Source organism: Chaetomium strumarium (genome assembly GCF_033439665.1).
Source record: "Chaetomium strumarium strain CBS 333.67 chromosome Unknown B0T15scaffold_5, whole genome shotgun sequence".
NCBI classification, from domain to species: domain Eukaryota; kingdom Fungi; phylum Ascomycota; class Sordariomycetes; order Sordariales; family Chaetomiaceae; genus Chaetomium; species Chaetomium strumarium.
The window spans coordinates 334,917-350,888 of record NW_026944433.1 but is presented as its reverse complement, the minus strand read 5'-3'; the positions used below and the strand labels follow the sequence as shown (position 1 = coordinate 350,888).

The following is a 15,972-nucleotide window of genomic DNA, read 5'->3' as shown; positions in this document are numbered from 1 at the left end:
TGAAACATCAGAGACACCGGCGCTGGCATCGAATGGCGTGTTTCATATTCTGTACTCCCTACCTCGTTCTTGACACGGGAGGATTGGAATATCTCACCCAGCTTAGAGGCCTGAAAAGACCCATTGGAACTTTGGAAGCGACCTCGAGACGAAGTCCCAGCGCAGTGAGCGCACAGACTCGAGTCCCAGCTTGAAGAGTGCGCAAGGGCCAAGAGTCGACATAAGGAAGGACTGGACCCACTCAGAAATGAGGTGCAACCTAGAGCAGAACTGGAAAGCGGTAAAGCCTTTGATTCTGCCACAGCGCACCAATTTTCTCACACCCACAGAATTCGCATTTTCTTTTCAGCGGCTTCTTCAAGATCACGGCGATCATCACTCGACTCCTTGTCCCCCCTCGACAACATCAATCACAATGGTCAAGGTCCGCTCAAGTTAGTCTCAGCAGCCATTCAAATGATCCCATGCAGTTCAATTAACCTCTGAATCTCGCAGCCGTTTCGTCCTCGAGGCGCAAGTCTCGCAAGGCGCACTTCAGCGCGCCTTCGAGCGTCCGCCGCGACATCATGAGCGCTCCGCTCAGCAAGGAGCTCCGTGAGAAGTACAACGTACGTTTTCTCACTGCTCACGGCTATGACTTTCTTTCTTCGGCTTCGAACTGACAAATATCCCATCACAGGTCCGGAGCATCCCCATCCGCAAGGACGACGAGGTCACCATCATCCGGGGCTCCAACAAGGACAAGGAGGGCAAGGTCACCTCGGTCTACCGCCTCAAATACGTCATCCACGTTGAGCGTGTCACGCGCGAGAAGGCCACCGGCCAGAGCGTTCCCCTCGGCATTCACCCCAGCAACGTGGTCATCACCAAGCTCAAGCTCGACAAGGATCGTGAGAACATCCTGGCTCGCATCAAGGCCGGCCGCGAGCAGGCCGCCAAGGCCAAGGGCAAGAGCAAGGCATGAATTGCCCGAGCTCGTGCTGGACGGAATGAAACGTGACGACAAAAGAAGGGCGAAAAGGAACGACTCGGTTCGGTTGCGACGGAGAAATACCCCATTTGCTTACCGTCGGGGAATTGCCCCGGTTTGCGCTGGCGTCTTTACGCCATTGTTCTCGGTTGCATACTTGGGCGACCGTCCGCCATGTCACAGTGACATGGCACAAAGGACGGACGCGGGATCTAGATGCAGAGTCAACGAATCGAGACATTGTTCTCTATGGCCGTTTCACAATGCTAGTCGCTTTGCGCTCGCTGTGAAATGCTCCATGGGAGGTTCTCCCGAAGCCCCACGCCTCTTGCGAGTGCCGCAGAGGCTTTTCCATGCAGTTGACCAAGTGACTTTGCGGCTTGAACTAACATCCACAGGACTACCCCGGGCCAAAAGTATAAGGCCATGACATTGCATCTTGACCAGCCGCTTGGCGTTTTCATCTTTCATCATTGGGCCCAGGAAAGGTAGGGACGGCAACCGCTAGGATATCTCCGCGTTAACCACTAGACCGATGGTTCTCGAGGTATACGACTGGCGAAGAGTAAATCCAGCAAGGGGGAAATCACCAGTTCCTCCATGCTCTCGTCTGCAGACTTCCACGGAGATATTTCGATGAGAATGGAGGTTTGATGGCGAGGCACATCTCAACCGTAGCTGGACTAAGAGACGTAGATAGACCTGGCATGGTCAGCAGTAACTCGTGTAAATGCTATGAGTCTGGCAAAGCATTGTGTCGAGCTGTGATAGCAAACAGACGAATTTACCAGTCTGTGAACGGGAATCCGCGGCTGCCACCGGCGGTTCGGTGAGGATCAGTCCAGTCGTGGCAGGTAACGCCGAGGCAGAGGATATCCGTCCTCTTTATAGAAGTAGGCTACCTCGGAAGACACACGCAAAGAATGTCATCAAGGGCTAAAAGACGTCATCTTCTATTCTGCGCTGTGTCTTGCTGTCCTTTGTTAGACCGTCGTGAGCGATTGGGCCTTGGAGGCTTGTTGTTTGGTCGTTACAGGGTAAATACGGTTGCCAGGACGCCGTGACAGCGCATACACCTGCCCTCCGGCGGCAACGTGCGCCCATTCAGTCCAAGTACACCCAGCTCAGCCAGCGAACTTCTGGTTACTGCCCTTGAGTTGCGGCACCTAGTCTTGCCGACCCGACGAAGAATTGGCATTTCGATCTGCTTGGGCATCCAGGTTTCCCTGCCAAGGGCGGTTGGCATCTTTGAAGCTCACAGCAAACTTGAACCCCCCACTGTTGTGTTATCGCTTGTTGAGGGAGCTGCAGCGATCGCCAAACCGTTGACCCCGCGGCGCCCTCGACAGCCGACAAAATGTCCTTCTTCTTTGGGAGAACACGCACGAGAACAAATACGGTAGATCTTGCCAAGCAGGCGCGAGACCATGTAACAAAGCTCGAGGGGCCGCAAGGGGCCGCAAAGGTAAACAGACATCCAAAGAGACCCAGACACCTCACCCCGCCCAGCACGCCGTCCATGCCATGCGCCCACCGAACGACCGCTAACATGCGGCTAGGCCGAAGAACTCGCAAAGGTGCTTTCACAGATGAAACAGGTGCTACAGGGCACGCATGGTACGCTTGACTCCCCCGCAAGAAGCTCCCCGCCAGACGACCCGCCTCTCTAACAAACAGTTGCAAAACCAGAGGCCGAACCAAATCCCGAGCAGATTGCCCAATTGGTGACGGGCATGATCGAAGAAGACCTCCTGTACCTCCTCGCCGTGCACCTCCACCGACTGCCGTTCGAGTCTCGAAAGGACACCCAAGTTATCTTCTCGTACGTCTTCCGCTTCCGGCCGCCAACGGGGCCGCAACGACCCGAGCCGCTCGCCCTGGCCTACGTCGTCGAACGGCGGCCGCAGGTGCTGGTCGAGCTGTGCAGGGGCTACGACCACAAGGAGAGCGCCACGCCCGCGGGGACAGTGCTGAGGGAGGTGCTGAAGAGTGAGGCGGCTGCGGCCATAATTCTGTACGACGACGGCGATGAGCCCGGGTCGAGTTCCCGGGGCGTGGGCGGGATCAACCCGGACCGGCCACAGAGCGGCCGCGGCGTGTTCTGGAACTTCTTTGACTGGATTGACAAGAGCTCGTTTGAGGTCAGCGCGGATGCGTTTACAACCTTCAGGGTAAGGAGGCGGCGGTCTATAACAAACACCCTTCAGGGTTCCTGCTGGGTTTTGTGATTCGATCGACTAACACATTTTTCTTTTGGCAGGAACTGATCACCAAGCACAAAGAGCTGGTCCCACGGTACCTCGCCGTCAACTTCGACCTCTTCTTCGCGCGGTACAACAGCGTGCTGGTGCAGTCCAACAGCTACGTCACCAAGCGCCAGTCGATCAAGCTGCTCGGTGAGATCCTGCTGGACCGCGCCAACTACAACATCATGACGGCCTACGTCGACAGGGGGGAGCACCTCAAGATCTGCATGAACCTGCTGCGTGACGACCGCAAGATGGTGCAGTACGAGGGCTTCCACGTTTTCAAGGTGTTCGTGGCGAACCCGCACAAGTCATTGCCCGTGCAGAAGATCCTGATTATGAACCGGGACAAGCTCCTGCACTTCCTGTCGCACTTCCTGGAGGACCGCACCGAGGACGAGCAGTTCATTGATGAGAGGGAGTTTCTGATCAAGCAGATCCGGAATATGCCGCCCGCTCCCGTGCCACCTCAGCGGTAGGGCCGGTGGTAAGCAGATAAGGGGTTTTTTTTTCTACTGCTGTGTGGCTTGTGAGAGAGAAGGCGTCGGGCGTAATGACAAACCAGGGCTAGCTAGGTGTTTCATGATGCATGATGAGCATTGCGTGGTAATAGGGTAAATATTCAATACTACTGCTTTTGATGACAGATGTTGCAAGAGGCCAAGCCGAAGCTAACCAGTTTCCTTCCGTATTTGGCTCTCCCTGATGACTACGGGCAGGGGAATATTGGATGCCGAATATCGAGTATTCAAACTCCGTAAGCAGACTTCGGTTGCTCTCCTGGCCCAGATTGGGGGGAAACATCAGTCAGTGTACCATAAAGCCAACGAGCCGAAGTACATGGATGTGCTTGGATTCGGGGAATACCTAAAGTCATTGAAATGTATGCATGGAAAACAATACGGGTATCATCAGAGCATATGAATGTCCTCCGCGCCAGCATCCTCCACCCCGTCCAGTTCAACCACTCCATCCATCACCTCCGGTTCCTCCGGTTCCTCGAGGTCATCTAGTTCCTCGGAACCTTCCCCATCGGACAGATCCCCAGGGCTAACAGCACCAGCGCCACCGTCCCAGTCATCTACATCTTCCGAGAAGCAAGGTCTCCCAGGGTCAACATCGAAACACGCGGGGAACCGCCTCGGCTTCTCGGACACGTCCCTGACGCAAGCATCTGTCGCGGCATCCCAGATGTGGATCTCGCCGTTCGGGGCCAGGTGCACAATCTCGGCTCGCCGGGGCTCCGCCATCTCCCTCACCAACGGCTTCATCGTCCCGCGCATCTCGTCCATCGGGTTCGCCCGCGCCCACGTACGGCCCAAGCCCGAGGAGGAGGAGTCGCACGACCAGCTCGCATTGAGCTTGGGGTTGTGGTCCGACACCCGCCCCAGGTAGAGGTTCAGCGAGATCTCGCCGAGCGTCACGGGCTGGTCGTCGAGCGGCCAGAGCGCCTCGTGGCAGATGCGCCGCAGCCGCAGCCTCAGCGACCGCAGCCGCGACAGCAGCGGCCGCACATGCCAGCAGAAATGCACCGCGCGGCCGTCGTCGTCGGTGATGTTGGTCCCGCAGAGATCCAGGTCCAGCGAGGCCACGTGCTGCGTCGTCAGCGCCAGGTGGAGGTACGGCCGCAGGCTGCTCGTGCTCAGGTAGTTGGCCTGCAGCGGGTCGGCGCGCCACTCGCGGTTCGGCCAGTACGCGGTGAAGCGCACGTGTGTGAGCGCGCCGAAGTCGAGCAGCATGCGGCCGAAGCGGGTCAGGTTGGACGGCGTGTTGAAGCACGCCGTTTTCGGGTCGCCCCCGACGACCCGCCCGCCCCGGACCCCGGGCGGATACAGCCCGAGCCCCGGGTCGAGCACGATGTTGACGCTGCGGAGGGTCTTGCGGAGCAGGCTGCGGGTCCTGCTGAGGCTGGCGGTCTTGCGGTGCACCAGCCGGCTGATCACCCGCGGCGTGAACTCGATGCGCGGGTAGAAGGCCGGCAGCGCCAGGCTGTACCAGCTCTTGCTCACCATGAGGCGGCGGATGTCGCGCTGGAAGAAGGAGGCCGGCAGGTGCTCGAAGATGATCATCCAGATCTCCGGGGGCAGGCGGGGCATGGGTTTGATGGTGCTTGTGGTTGCGTCATTCTTTCTCTTCTTCCTCACTACTTTCCTCTTTCTTACTACCTCTTTTTCTTTATCTTTACTCATTGTATTCTTTAGAAGCTGTTGGCCGTGGCCGTGCCTGGATCGGGTCAGGTTTTGTGAAGTCATTGTGACAACAATAGTTATGGTGTAATGAGAGACGATGGGTGCCCGCCGCTCGAGAGGATCGGCGTGACAGCTTGCATCCGTTACTTTTAAACACCTGTTCGAGGCTCGCCAGCTAGGGTCTATCAAAGAGGACAAGGGGGTTGGAGAGCTCGGGGCGGTCTTGGATTGGTTCGAGGCTGACCGAATTGCACAGCCCAGGAATCACAGGGAAGGGGGCGTATCGGCAGCCAATCTCGTCTTATGGGTGAGCTCCAACCATTACCGAACCATGGGCTACTGCATATGATACAGGTCGTGAGTGGTTTCGATTGCAGCTGAGAGAAGAGAAACAGTGTCGAATGGTGATTCCCAATCGCTTTACTAGACTTGGTTGGTCTCAAGGTTGGAAAAGGAGCTGAGGTTCGCATGTGCCTGCCCAATGATCGATACCGTATTAATACGTTTCGGCTTACCGTTTTCGTTCGATGAGCGCCCCACAAGAAGCTGGCAACGCAATGATGAGTCTGATGACAGAACCTTGGACCAAATGCGGAATCTGATCACATCTCACAATGAGCGAGCCAGATATGAAGGCTGATCCTGCACGAGCATCTGCTCTGATCTCCCAGTTACAGAGCGTCAATCAGAGAATAGCAGCAGTGGCTAAGGGTCGTTCAGTATGTTCAAATTCATCTACTTACTATGAGGAAAACACCCTGTCATGCTCATGTCATTAAGCATCTAACAATCTGACTCTCAAGGTACGACTAGTGGCCGTCTCAAAACTCAAGCCGGTCAATGACATCCTCGCCCTGCACGAGTCTCCGGCTCGGCAGTTGCACTTCGGTGAGAACTACGCGCAGGAGCTGAGCCAAAAAGCCGAGCTGTTACCGAGAACGATCCAGTGGCACTTCATCGGCGGTCTGCAGTCGGGCATGTAACCCCCACGGGACCCAGCACGCCATATCGCGAAAGAAGGGTGGCTAACCGACTCAAATCAGGCCGATGCAAAGACATCGCAAAGATCCCTAACCTTTGGTGCGTATCGAGCGTGGACAGTCTCAAGAAGGCGCAGCTGCTGGATAAGTACCGCGGCGAGAAGATCAAAGCCGAGCCTGACACCCCGAAACTCAACGTCCACGTCCAGGTGAACACCTCGGGCGAGGAATCCAAGTCCGGGTGTCCGCCGGGCGACGACGTCGTGTCGCTGTGCCGGTCCATCGTCAACGATTGCCCCAACCTCCACCTGCTGGGCCTGATGACCATCGGTTCCATTGCGAGGAGCGTGGCGACCACGGCGGAGAACGAGAACGAGGACTTTGCGCTTCTGAGGCAGCAGAGGGATCTTATCGCGAAGGAGCTGGGCCTCGATAGGGAGCTGGAGCTGAGCATGGGCATGAGTGAGGACTTTGAGGGCGCCATCGCGATGGGCAGCAGCGAGGTCCGCGTCGGGAGCACCATCTTTGGGCAGCGGCCGGCCAAGTCGGAGGCCAAGATTGTAGCGTAACCGATAGTTGGATAATGAACGATGTTCTACGTAGACTCGGGCATGTTCATTGCGTGCCATTTAGTAAGGTAGTCCGGCGAGATGAAAGATGCAAGCCTTGAAAAGAATCATTGCCCGTCTGGCCGGTTGTGCTGTGGTCTCCAAAGGCGGTTCTCTATGTGAGTTCTGCAACTCGCGACCTCCATCGCCGCCTGTCCCACGCCCCTTCTGGTGAGCTGGTAAGATTTGTCGGAACCCGGGCTCCAAGCTTGCTGTTGGTCTTCCTACCTACGCATATTCTGAGTTTTCTGGCGTCTGGGGTAGTGCAATTACCTGCGCCTCCCTGATATCACCACCTAGTTCATCAACTGGAGGACCTCTTTTTAGAGTCCTAGGCTTCAGAAGTTCAGGTTGCAAGAACGTCATCGGCAGGGGCTAGCTTATCGATAACGGGAGCGCCCGTGGTGTGCCATCCTTCCCCGGTGAGGGGTAACGAGGTTGATCCTGGTCGCGCCTACACGTTGCTCGGGAAACGCCAACAATCAACACAACAGAGGCAAGCAATGACAGGCAATTGGCTGGTCGGGCGCCAACGCAGGGCTCAAATCAAGCTGTTGACAGCGATCCCGTCCCCAACTTTCTCTCCCCTCTCGACAGTCTTAACAAGACTTCAATATATCCGGCAAAATCATGTCGGCATTCCTTTGACTCAATTCAGCATTCAGCTTTTTGCTGCTTGTGGTCCTTTTTCCTGGCCCGGGAGTCTGGTACTCGAGTCGTTGTTCACTCGAGGCGAGACTTTTTGTTTGATATTGCATTCTGAAGATACCCAACCCGCATCGAGTCGCCGCATTCCAGCGACCATCCACATTCCACCGTCTCGTCCTGAGCACATAAACAGACGACATCGCCACCACAATGCCGCCCGTAGAGAGGGACGCCCCGCGCGACCTTGACAGGCCTCTAAGACACCAACATTCCGGGTCTGTCGACCACGGCCGCTCCCTGGTGCCCATGTATGTCCAGATTCTTTTACCTCTCCAAAATCATGCACGTCTTCCCAGAACCCGAAGATCTCCACTCTCGCAAGCCGCGGTGACCATGTCATGTCGCAACTCTGGCGCACACTAATGAGGAACAGGTGGGACAGCTCCGACCCCGAGCGGGCTCCTCCCCCGCTCCCGCTGAACCCGCAGTCGCCCGGCGTCTCGCGCGCCGGGACGTCGACGGCTATCCAGTCGGCCCATGCCGCCATGGCTGAGAAGGCGCGTGAGACGGCATTGGTGCCGCATCTGGCCAAGCGCATCGACACTTCGCCAGAACGGCCGGCGCTGCGGCCCAATTCGCATCGCCGCATGCAGTCGCTACAACCTGCGTCAGTCAAGGACATCAGCTTGATGATAGAGTCTGGCGCTCGCGATTCGGCCCAGTCGTCGCCGAGATCGCCGGAGAAGACGGAGAGGCCGAAGACCCCCCAGAGGAGGGACACCTTCATGAGCGAGCCAAGGGAAGACAAGCAGGAACGGTCTTCCGTTGGAACCACTCCGACTCCAGGACCAAGCCTGACTCCTATCATCCGCCCGACTGTGCGGCGACCGCATCAGAGCATTTTGGGCGAGAACACGCCGCCCCAATCGGCAACAATGCTTGCTCTCCAGAACATGAGCACGCAGAGCAACAATAGCACCCCCTCTAAGGAGCCCGAGACTCCTCTAGCCAACATCACTAATGGCTCTAAGGCGATGGTCAGGGTTCCTCAGTCACTCGAATCGCTGTCCAACCAGATCCTCACCCTGACCGACATCGCAACCACTCTGCAGAAGGAGATGTCGCTACTCAGCCGCCGCAGCCGAGACAATGCCACCGATCTGCTGAGCCTGAAGGAAGCCACTAATGCTCGGGATGAAGACATCCGGCGGAGTCTGAGGGAACTGATCTCGGACGCAAAAGCGCGATCGGCATCGAGAGACCCATATGGCGGGCCTCTGCTTCTGGAAGGGGGCAAGCATCATCCCTCATCCCCGACACAGCTGGCCAAGCCTCGGCCATTCTCGCTGCCGCGGATACCTTCCCCCAACAGCTTTGCCACCTCTCTCGACAGCGAGTCCCTGCTGAGCGCAGCACCTTCTCTCGTCTCCGACGCACCCTCGCCCGCTACCGTTGCTCTCCTTGAAAAGATCATCCGGGAGATGGGCACCAAGGAAGGCCAGGACACGCTGCTCAACCGGCTCACAGAGCTGGCCAACAAGCTTTCCGGCATGGCTACGGCCGAGAAGGTCGAGGAGCTTGCCCGTTTCGTCAAGTCGAATCAGCAACATGCTGTCGTGCCTGCTGCGGGAGGCGGTGGCAGAGGGGGCGGCGGCGGCATGATGCGGGACCGCAACTGGAGCTTTGGCGACGATGACGATGACCAGTCGCGTCAAGGGGCGCTCGACTTCCTTCATGCCGCAGCCGGCATGCCCCAATCCTCCAGGTCGCTCCCGTCGACATCCGGCGCCAGCTCTGCCGATGTCCTCAACGACGAAGTCATGAAAGCCATCCGCGCCGTCAAGGACAGCGTCGCACAAGGCGGCGGTCTGACCGCCGAAGTCAAGGCACTCGTCCGGGAGCTCCGCGGCGAGGTCCTCGGGATGGGACGCGAGATCGGGCGGCGGCTGGACGACGTCGCTGAAAGAAACGTCGGCAAGTCCGAGGATGTTACCAAAGCCGAGATGACCAAGGTTATCGAGGAGGGGCTGTCCGAGATGAGCCAGCAGATGAGCAACCTTCTCCGGGAACACCGTCGCCAGTCGACGGCTTCCCTCTCCTCCCGTGAATCCTCGATCGACTACAAGGAGATCTACAACAGCGTGCGCGCCGCGCTCAAGGACACCCAGGCCAGCAAGCCGCGCACGCCTGAGCTCCGCCGGGAAGACGTCATGCAGGCGGTCAAGGATGCGTGGGAGAAGTACAAGCCCGAGATCGAGATCCAGCAGATTGGCCTGGAGCGCGACGAGGTCCTCGCCTGCCTGCAGGAGGGTCTCCGCGCCTACGCCCCTCGCGACGACCGGCCTCCCGGCGCCACCCGGGACGAGGTGTTCCATGCTGTGATCGAAGGCATGAAGCACTACGTCCCTCCCAAGGTGGAAATCCCGGCAACGCTATCGCGGGACGAGGTCCTCGAAGCAGTTAGAGAGTGCTTGGAGGAGTTCGAGTTCCCCGTCGCGCCGTCCGCCATGGGCGCCGCCCGAGAGGACATGCTGGATGCCGTTAAGGAGGGCCTTCGGTCCTTTGAGTTCCCTGCGCCCCCCGCTCCGGCCCCGCCTGCACCGAGCAGCGACCTCACCAGGGACGACGTGCTCGACGCGGTCAACGAGGGCCTGCAGTCCTTCGACTTCTCGTCCATCTACTCCTCCGCCCTGATACCCCAGTCTGTGTCCAAGGGGGACGTTTCCGATGCCGTGAAATCGGGGCTCAAGTCGCTTGATCTGTCACCGGAGATGCTGGATGCGGTGAAGGAGGGGCTTGATTCGTTCGACTTCGCAGCGCACGTGCTACATGCAGTCAAGCAAGGGCTGCAGTCGTTCGACTTCACCGCCGTAATCCCACGGCCCGATCTCTCCCGCGTGGATGTGGCTGATGCGGTCAAGGAAGGCATGGAGTGCCTCGATGTCACCGACAGCGTCACGGCCGCGGTCAAGAAGGCCCTCGAGGACTTCGACTTTGCTGCTCCGGCCTACTCTTCTGCCCTCGTCCCGCACGCGGACTCGGGCGTGGACGTTGGCGGCGATGTCACCGATGCCGTCAAGAAGGGCTTCGAGTCGGTTGACCTTGCCAAGGATGTCACGGAAGCGGTCAAGAAGGCGCTGGAAGCCTTTGACTTTGCCTCGCTCTCTTCCGCCGTTGCGGCCAAGCCGGACTTGTCTCGTGTGGACGTGGTCGATGCCGTCAAAGAGGCGCTTGACACGGCGAACGTTGCTGACGATGTCGTGGGTGCCGTGAAGAGCGTTCTAGAGGCCTCTGAGTTGGCTTCCCTGTCTTCGGCCATTGTCGCCCGGTCGGATCTCTCCCGCGTTGACGTGATCGACGCCGTCAAGGAGGGTCTCGGGTCCGTGGACCTGTCTGCTGGGTTGGGCGACGTCGTGAAGAAGGAGCTCCAGGCGTTCGACTTCTCCACAGCCGCCCAGTCCACCGCCCTGATCGCGCAGACTGGTGACAATGACGAGGTCATGCAACGCCTGCACGAAATCAAGGAGTTTCTGCAAGCTGAGATCAAGGCGGCCTCGGAGGAGGCCAAGGAGACTATCGCGGCGAACGCCCGGGACACGGAGCAGATTCTCGACGCAACCAAGGACGGATTTGAGAAGCTACGCCAGGACATTGAGGGCTATGTCGACCGCGCAAAGGGCGACACCGACCCGGAGCAGGCCGTAGATCAGCTCATCAGCACCCTCGACGGCTTCCGTGATGAGATCGCCGAGCTTGTGAACCGGTCCTCCGACAGCTCTCGATCGATGCTGAAAGAGGAAATCGAGTCTCTCCGGGATGCGGTGAACTCTTCGCTGATTCCGGCGCTCCCTCAGCCCGGCAACAACAAGGAGGTTCTCGAGGCTTTGCACGACGGGATCCATTGCCTCCGGTCGGAGATCAGCACCCGGCCGATTGCTGGTCTTACCGAGATCCTGGATGCGTTGCAAGAAGGTCTGGGCGACATCCGAACGAGCATCAACAATCTCCGGGATAAGCCCGCAGATTTAACGGCTAATGACGAGATCCTCGACGCCCTCAAGGAAGGTTTGGGCAGCGTGAGAACTGATATCGACAGCCTCCGCGAGGAAACCAAGAATGACCGGGCTCTGACTACCATTGGCGACAACGCGAATGCCTTGGTGCCCGCTGAGCAGATGCTTAAGCATGACGACATCAAGAACCTGGAAGTGTTGATCGCCCAGCTCGGTGTCAAGGTGGAAGCGCTGGAATCGGCGCCGAAGCCCGATGTGAACCCCCTGTCCAAGTCTGACTTGGCCGACATGGAGGAGACACTCCGCAATGTCGCCGAATCCGTCGCGGGAATGCCGAACCGGGCGCCATTCGAAGCTCTGGAGGAGAGCATCCGGAAGATTCAGGAGACCGTGACCGAGCTGTCAGCCCGGGAACAAGCAGCACCTCCGGCGGCTGCGCCCGCCAGCACCGACCCTGCCTCGAGAGAAGACGTCGAGGCCATCGAGACCATCCTGCGCAACACCAAGGCGCGTCTGGACGATCTCATGGATGGGGAACAAGCTGTCCGCAAGGACCACATCGACAGTCTGGGGACCATCATGCTCGAGGCGCGGGACACTCTGACGGGCATGTCCTCGAACCTGGACGGCATCTCGCGCAAGGAACACATCGACGCGCTGGAGACGTTGCTTGCCGAGACCCGCGACGGGCTCGGCGGCCTGGCGGGACAGGTGGACACGCTCTCGCGCAAGGAGGATGTCGCCATGGTCGAGTCGCTCGTCACCCAGGTTGTGGCCGCCTTCGACGAGATGAAGGAGCGCCACGAGAAGGCGCTCGACGATCCCGAAAGGATCACCAAGACGGATGTCGAGGCCGTCGAGGCAGTCTGTCTCGATACGAAGTCGCTCATTGAGCACATCCAGAGGGTCGACCTTGCCAGCGTCCCCTCGAAGCAGGATATCGAAGCGCTGGAGACCCGTTTCGGCGAGCTCAAGGAGCGCTTCGATGCGCACGCCGACGCGAGTGCCAAGGCATTTGAGGACCGCCAGGCCGAGACCGTCGGCGTGGGCGTGCGGGTGACCGAGGTGAAGACGGTGCTGGAGGAGTTCCAGGCGCTCATGCGGTCGAAGCTTGAGGACGGCGCACGCGGTATCGATTCTATTCATAGCATTCTCGACACGCTGGGCGAGAGCGTCCGCAAGAACGAGAAGGTCGGCGATGTTGTCCAGGAGGTCCTCGACACGGTGAAGTTGGAGTCGGAGGATGCGAAGACCGGCATGGTGGGCGTCAAGATCGAGCTCGAGGAGAAGCTGCAAGGCGCTGCCGATGTCCTTCTTACTAAGATTGATGAGCGCATGGGCGAACTGATCACCAAGTACGAAGAGCTCCAGCTTCTGCAGGACGACCGCGCCACAAAGGGCGAGGCGAGAGACGCGGAGATCGAGGCCGCGGTCAACGGGACCAAGGCGATTGCAGAGGAGCTCAAGTCTCTTGTCGACACCCTCGGCACGGCTGTCACCGACTCCATGGAGAAGATGGAGGAGGCGTCCAAGACGGTCTTCGTGCGCGTCGAGGATCTGGTTGCCAAGTCGGACGAGCACCACGCGGACGGCAAGGCCGAGCACCAGCTCACGAGAGAGCAGGTGCAGGAGGCCATTGGCAAGGTGGAGGGCCTTCGGTGCCAGGTCTCGGAGTACCAGCCCAAGATCCTCGAAACGGTGCAGGAGGTCATGGTGGCCCTCGCACAGAACTACGAGAAGCTCGAGACGTCGACCACGGCGATCAAGGAGCAAGTCGAGCAGCTGCCTCCTCCGCCGGAGAAGTACGACGACGCCGCAGTCATCGAGAAGCTCGATGCGCTTGTTAGCCACACGCAGGTGGCTGACAAGGCGTTTGCGCACCTCGAGACGCTCGACCAGGTCCACGCCCAAGTCAGAGCCACGGCAGCGGAACTGGCCGCTTTTCTCGCCGCCCAGACCCAGCGCATCGCCGACGAGCACGAGGACCGGGAGAAGACTCTCCAGGAGACCGTCATTGCGCTCGAGCGCCGCCGCGAAGAGAAGGAGCAGGTCGAGGCCCAACTCGCGAGCCTGAGGGAAGAGGAGGCGCGCCTGAAGGAGAGCATCACCGTCACCCTCCCCGAGGAGCAGAGCAAGATCACGGAGCAGTTCCTTGTAAACCTGCAGACCGAGGAGGCTAGGCTCAATGAGGCGATTGCTAAGCTCTTAGAGGAACAGGCGCAGCTCAAGGAGATGTTCCTTGCGAACCTTAAGGAGGAGCAGGTCCGTCTCGCTGAGGCGAATATCGCCCTGAAGGAGGAGCAGGATCAGATGAAGGAGACCTTCCTCGCGACCCTCAAGGGCGAGGAAGCGCGCCTGATGGAGACAAATCTGGCCCTGAAGGAGGAGCAGGACCAGCTAAAAGAGACCTTCCTCGCGAATCTTAAGGAGGAGCAAGCACGTATCATGGAGACGAACGTTACCCTGAAGGAGGAACAGGATCAGATGAAGGAGAGCTTCCTCGCCAACCTCAAGGAGGAGCAGGCACGCCTCATGGAGACCAATGTCGCGCTCAAAGAGGAGCAAGACAAGTTGAAGGAGGCCTTCCTCGCCAACCTCCGTGAGGAAGAGACCAGGCTGAAGGAGATGAACGATGCTCTCCGCAACGAACAGCAGGCTCTCAAGGACACGTTCTTGGCCAACCTCCGCGAGGAGGAGTCACTCCTAAAGGAGGCCAACGCCGGCCTCCGAGAGGAGCATGAGCGCCTCAAGGAGACCTTCCTGGCCAACTTCAAGGAGGAAGAGGCGCGGCTCCGCGCAGCCAACGAAGCGCTGAGGCAGGAACAGGAGCAAATGAAGGCCACCCTCAAGGAGGAGCAAGAGCGCTTCAAGATCGAGCTCCTGGCCAACCTCATGGAAGAGGAGGCGCGCCTGAAGGACGCCAACGCTGCCCTACACGAAGAGCAGGAGCAGCTGCGCGCCGAGTTCCTGGCCACGCTGCGCGAGGAAGAGTCGCGGCTCAAGGGCACCCTCCAGTCCATGCGCGCCGAGCAGGAGAACCTCCACCGCCAGAAGGCCCGCCTCACCGCCGACCTCTCCTCGCTCGACACCGCCCTGCGCCTCCGCCGCGAGGAGCTCCACGACATGGAGGCTCGCGCCGAGAGCCTCGAGCGCCGCATCCTGGAGGGTGTCATGGACCACTCGCGCGTGCTGCTCATGGCCAAGACGAACCGCGCCGCTGCTTTTGCCAATGGTCGTGGTGACCCCATGAGCCGCAAGCGGGTGCCCTCCTCTACCTCTTCGTCTTCCGCTCGAGGTCCTGCTCCCGCTGGGGATAACGAGAATGTGAAGCCGCGCAGCGCAATCAACCTGGCCATGTCGGCGCGGAGCAAGGCGAATAACACCCCGAACGGGACCCCTTCGTCGTCCAATCGGCGGATCCTCTCCCTGAGCCAGATCACCAACAACATACCCTCGGGCGGCATCAAGAGAAGCCAGAGCGTCAGGACCGCTGCTGGTGGCGCTGCCGCGGCTGCTAGGGGTGTGAGGAAGGCTAGCTGGGTACCTCAGGGTGTTGCCCCGCCTGCTGCGGCTGCTGGGAAGGGATATGGAGACCTGGGAATGACAATGGCATCTTCTGGTGGTGAGGACAAGGAGAATATGAATATGAGCATGGGCATGGATCATCTGCGGGAGGGGGATGAGGATGCTTATAATAACGAGCGCGAGGAGGTCGATGGGGTGGAGAAGGTGGATATCGTCGTCTCCGAGCCAGCCGCCCCTCCGGCCGCAGGGAATGAGCAGCATCTCCCCGAAGCCGGAGAAGAAGAAGAAGGAGCGCTCGCGGGCGGTGTTGGCGACGGCGACGAGGATGGTGAAGAAGAAGACCGTTTCAGCGACCTGGGTGATGTCGACCACAGAGGAGAGGAGGAGGAAGACGTCAGGAGTCTCAGAAGGTCGAGTCATGGCACGACCGTGATTACGCCCGCCGAGGAGGAAGAGGCTGCTGAGCATCATGAGGAGGAGGAGGAGGAGGAGGAGTGGTCGGAACACGAGGGCGCGGATGATCACCATCACCATGACGATATTGACGACGATGCCGCCAGTGACTGGACGGAGGGTGAGGTTGTTGTTGGCAGGGAGAGTGATGTGGATGGTCACGGTGTGACTAAAGAGGCTGAGGGTGCCGCCGTGCCTGTTGCTGCGGCGAGTTAAGAGGGACTTTGCAATGAAGGGCTACGGGGAATGGTTTGGATGAGATGACACTTGATGGGATGGACTGGATTGGCCTGAATGTGGGCGGCTAGGAATGATCCATAAGTTAGCGGGAGTCTCTGTA

The 15,972-nt window shown here is 59.2% G+C and overlaps 5 protein-coding genes across 5 annotated transcripts; 4 read left to right on the top strand and 1 right to left on the bottom strand.

Annotated features, from left to right (window-relative positions):
• Positions 1 to 415: 415 nt before the first annotated feature.
• Positions 416 to 964, top strand: B0T15DRAFT_512181 (translation protein SH3-like domain-containing protein; the record flags this gene model as incomplete). Its single annotated transcript, XM_062867961.1, has 3 exons — positions 416 to 434; positions 496 to 608; positions 680 to 964. 3 exons carry the CDS (start codon positions 416 to 418, stop codon positions 962 to 964), a joined length of 417 nt encoding a protein of 138 aa, XP_062719754.1.
• A 1,237-nt stretch (positions 965 to 2,201) lies between these two features.
• Positions 2,202 to 3,869, top strand: B0T15DRAFT_225459 (Mo25-like protein). Its single transcript, XM_062862872.1, has 4 exons — positions 2,202 to 2,435; positions 2,530 to 2,587; positions 2,660 to 3,141; positions 3,231 to 3,869. Exons 1-4 carry the CDS (start codon positions 2,328 to 2,330, stop codon positions 3,693 to 3,695), a joined length of 1,113 nt encoding a protein of 370 aa, XP_062719753.1. The 5' UTR covers positions 2,202 to 2,327; the 3' UTR covers positions 3,696 to 3,869.
• Positions 3,870 to 4,127: 258 nt separating this feature from the next.
• On the bottom strand, positions 4,128 to 5,312 carry B0T15DRAFT_485771 (uncharacterized protein; the record flags this gene model as incomplete). Its single annotated transcript, XM_062866310.1, has 1 exon — positions 4,128 to 5,312. One exon carries the CDS (start codon positions 5,310 to 5,312, stop codon positions 4,128 to 4,130), a length of 1,185 nt encoding a protein of 394 aa, XP_062719752.1.
• A 707-nt stretch (positions 5,313 to 6,019) lies between these two features.
• B0T15DRAFT_399347 (uncharacterized protein) lies at positions 6,020 to 6,954 on the top strand (the record flags this gene model as incomplete). The annotated part of the gene is made up of 3 exons (XM_062864999.1): positions 6,020 to 6,124; positions 6,209 to 6,375; positions 6,426 to 6,954. The coding sequence occupies 3 exons, from the start codon at positions 6,020 to 6,022 to the stop codon at positions 6,952 to 6,954; spliced, it is 801 nt and encodes a 266-aa protein (XP_062719751.1).
• An 897-nt stretch (positions 6,955 to 7,851) lies between these two features.
• Positions 7,852 to 15,848, top strand: B0T15DRAFT_399316 (uncharacterized protein; the record flags this gene model as incomplete). The annotated part of the gene is made up of 3 exons (XM_062864995.1): positions 7,852 to 7,949; positions 8,075 to 13,920; positions 14,092 to 15,848. 3 exons carry the CDS (start codon positions 7,852 to 7,854, stop codon positions 15,846 to 15,848), a joined length of 7,701 nt encoding a protein of 2,566 aa, XP_062719750.1.
• Between the last annotated feature and the right edge of the window lie 124 nt (positions 15,849 to 15,972).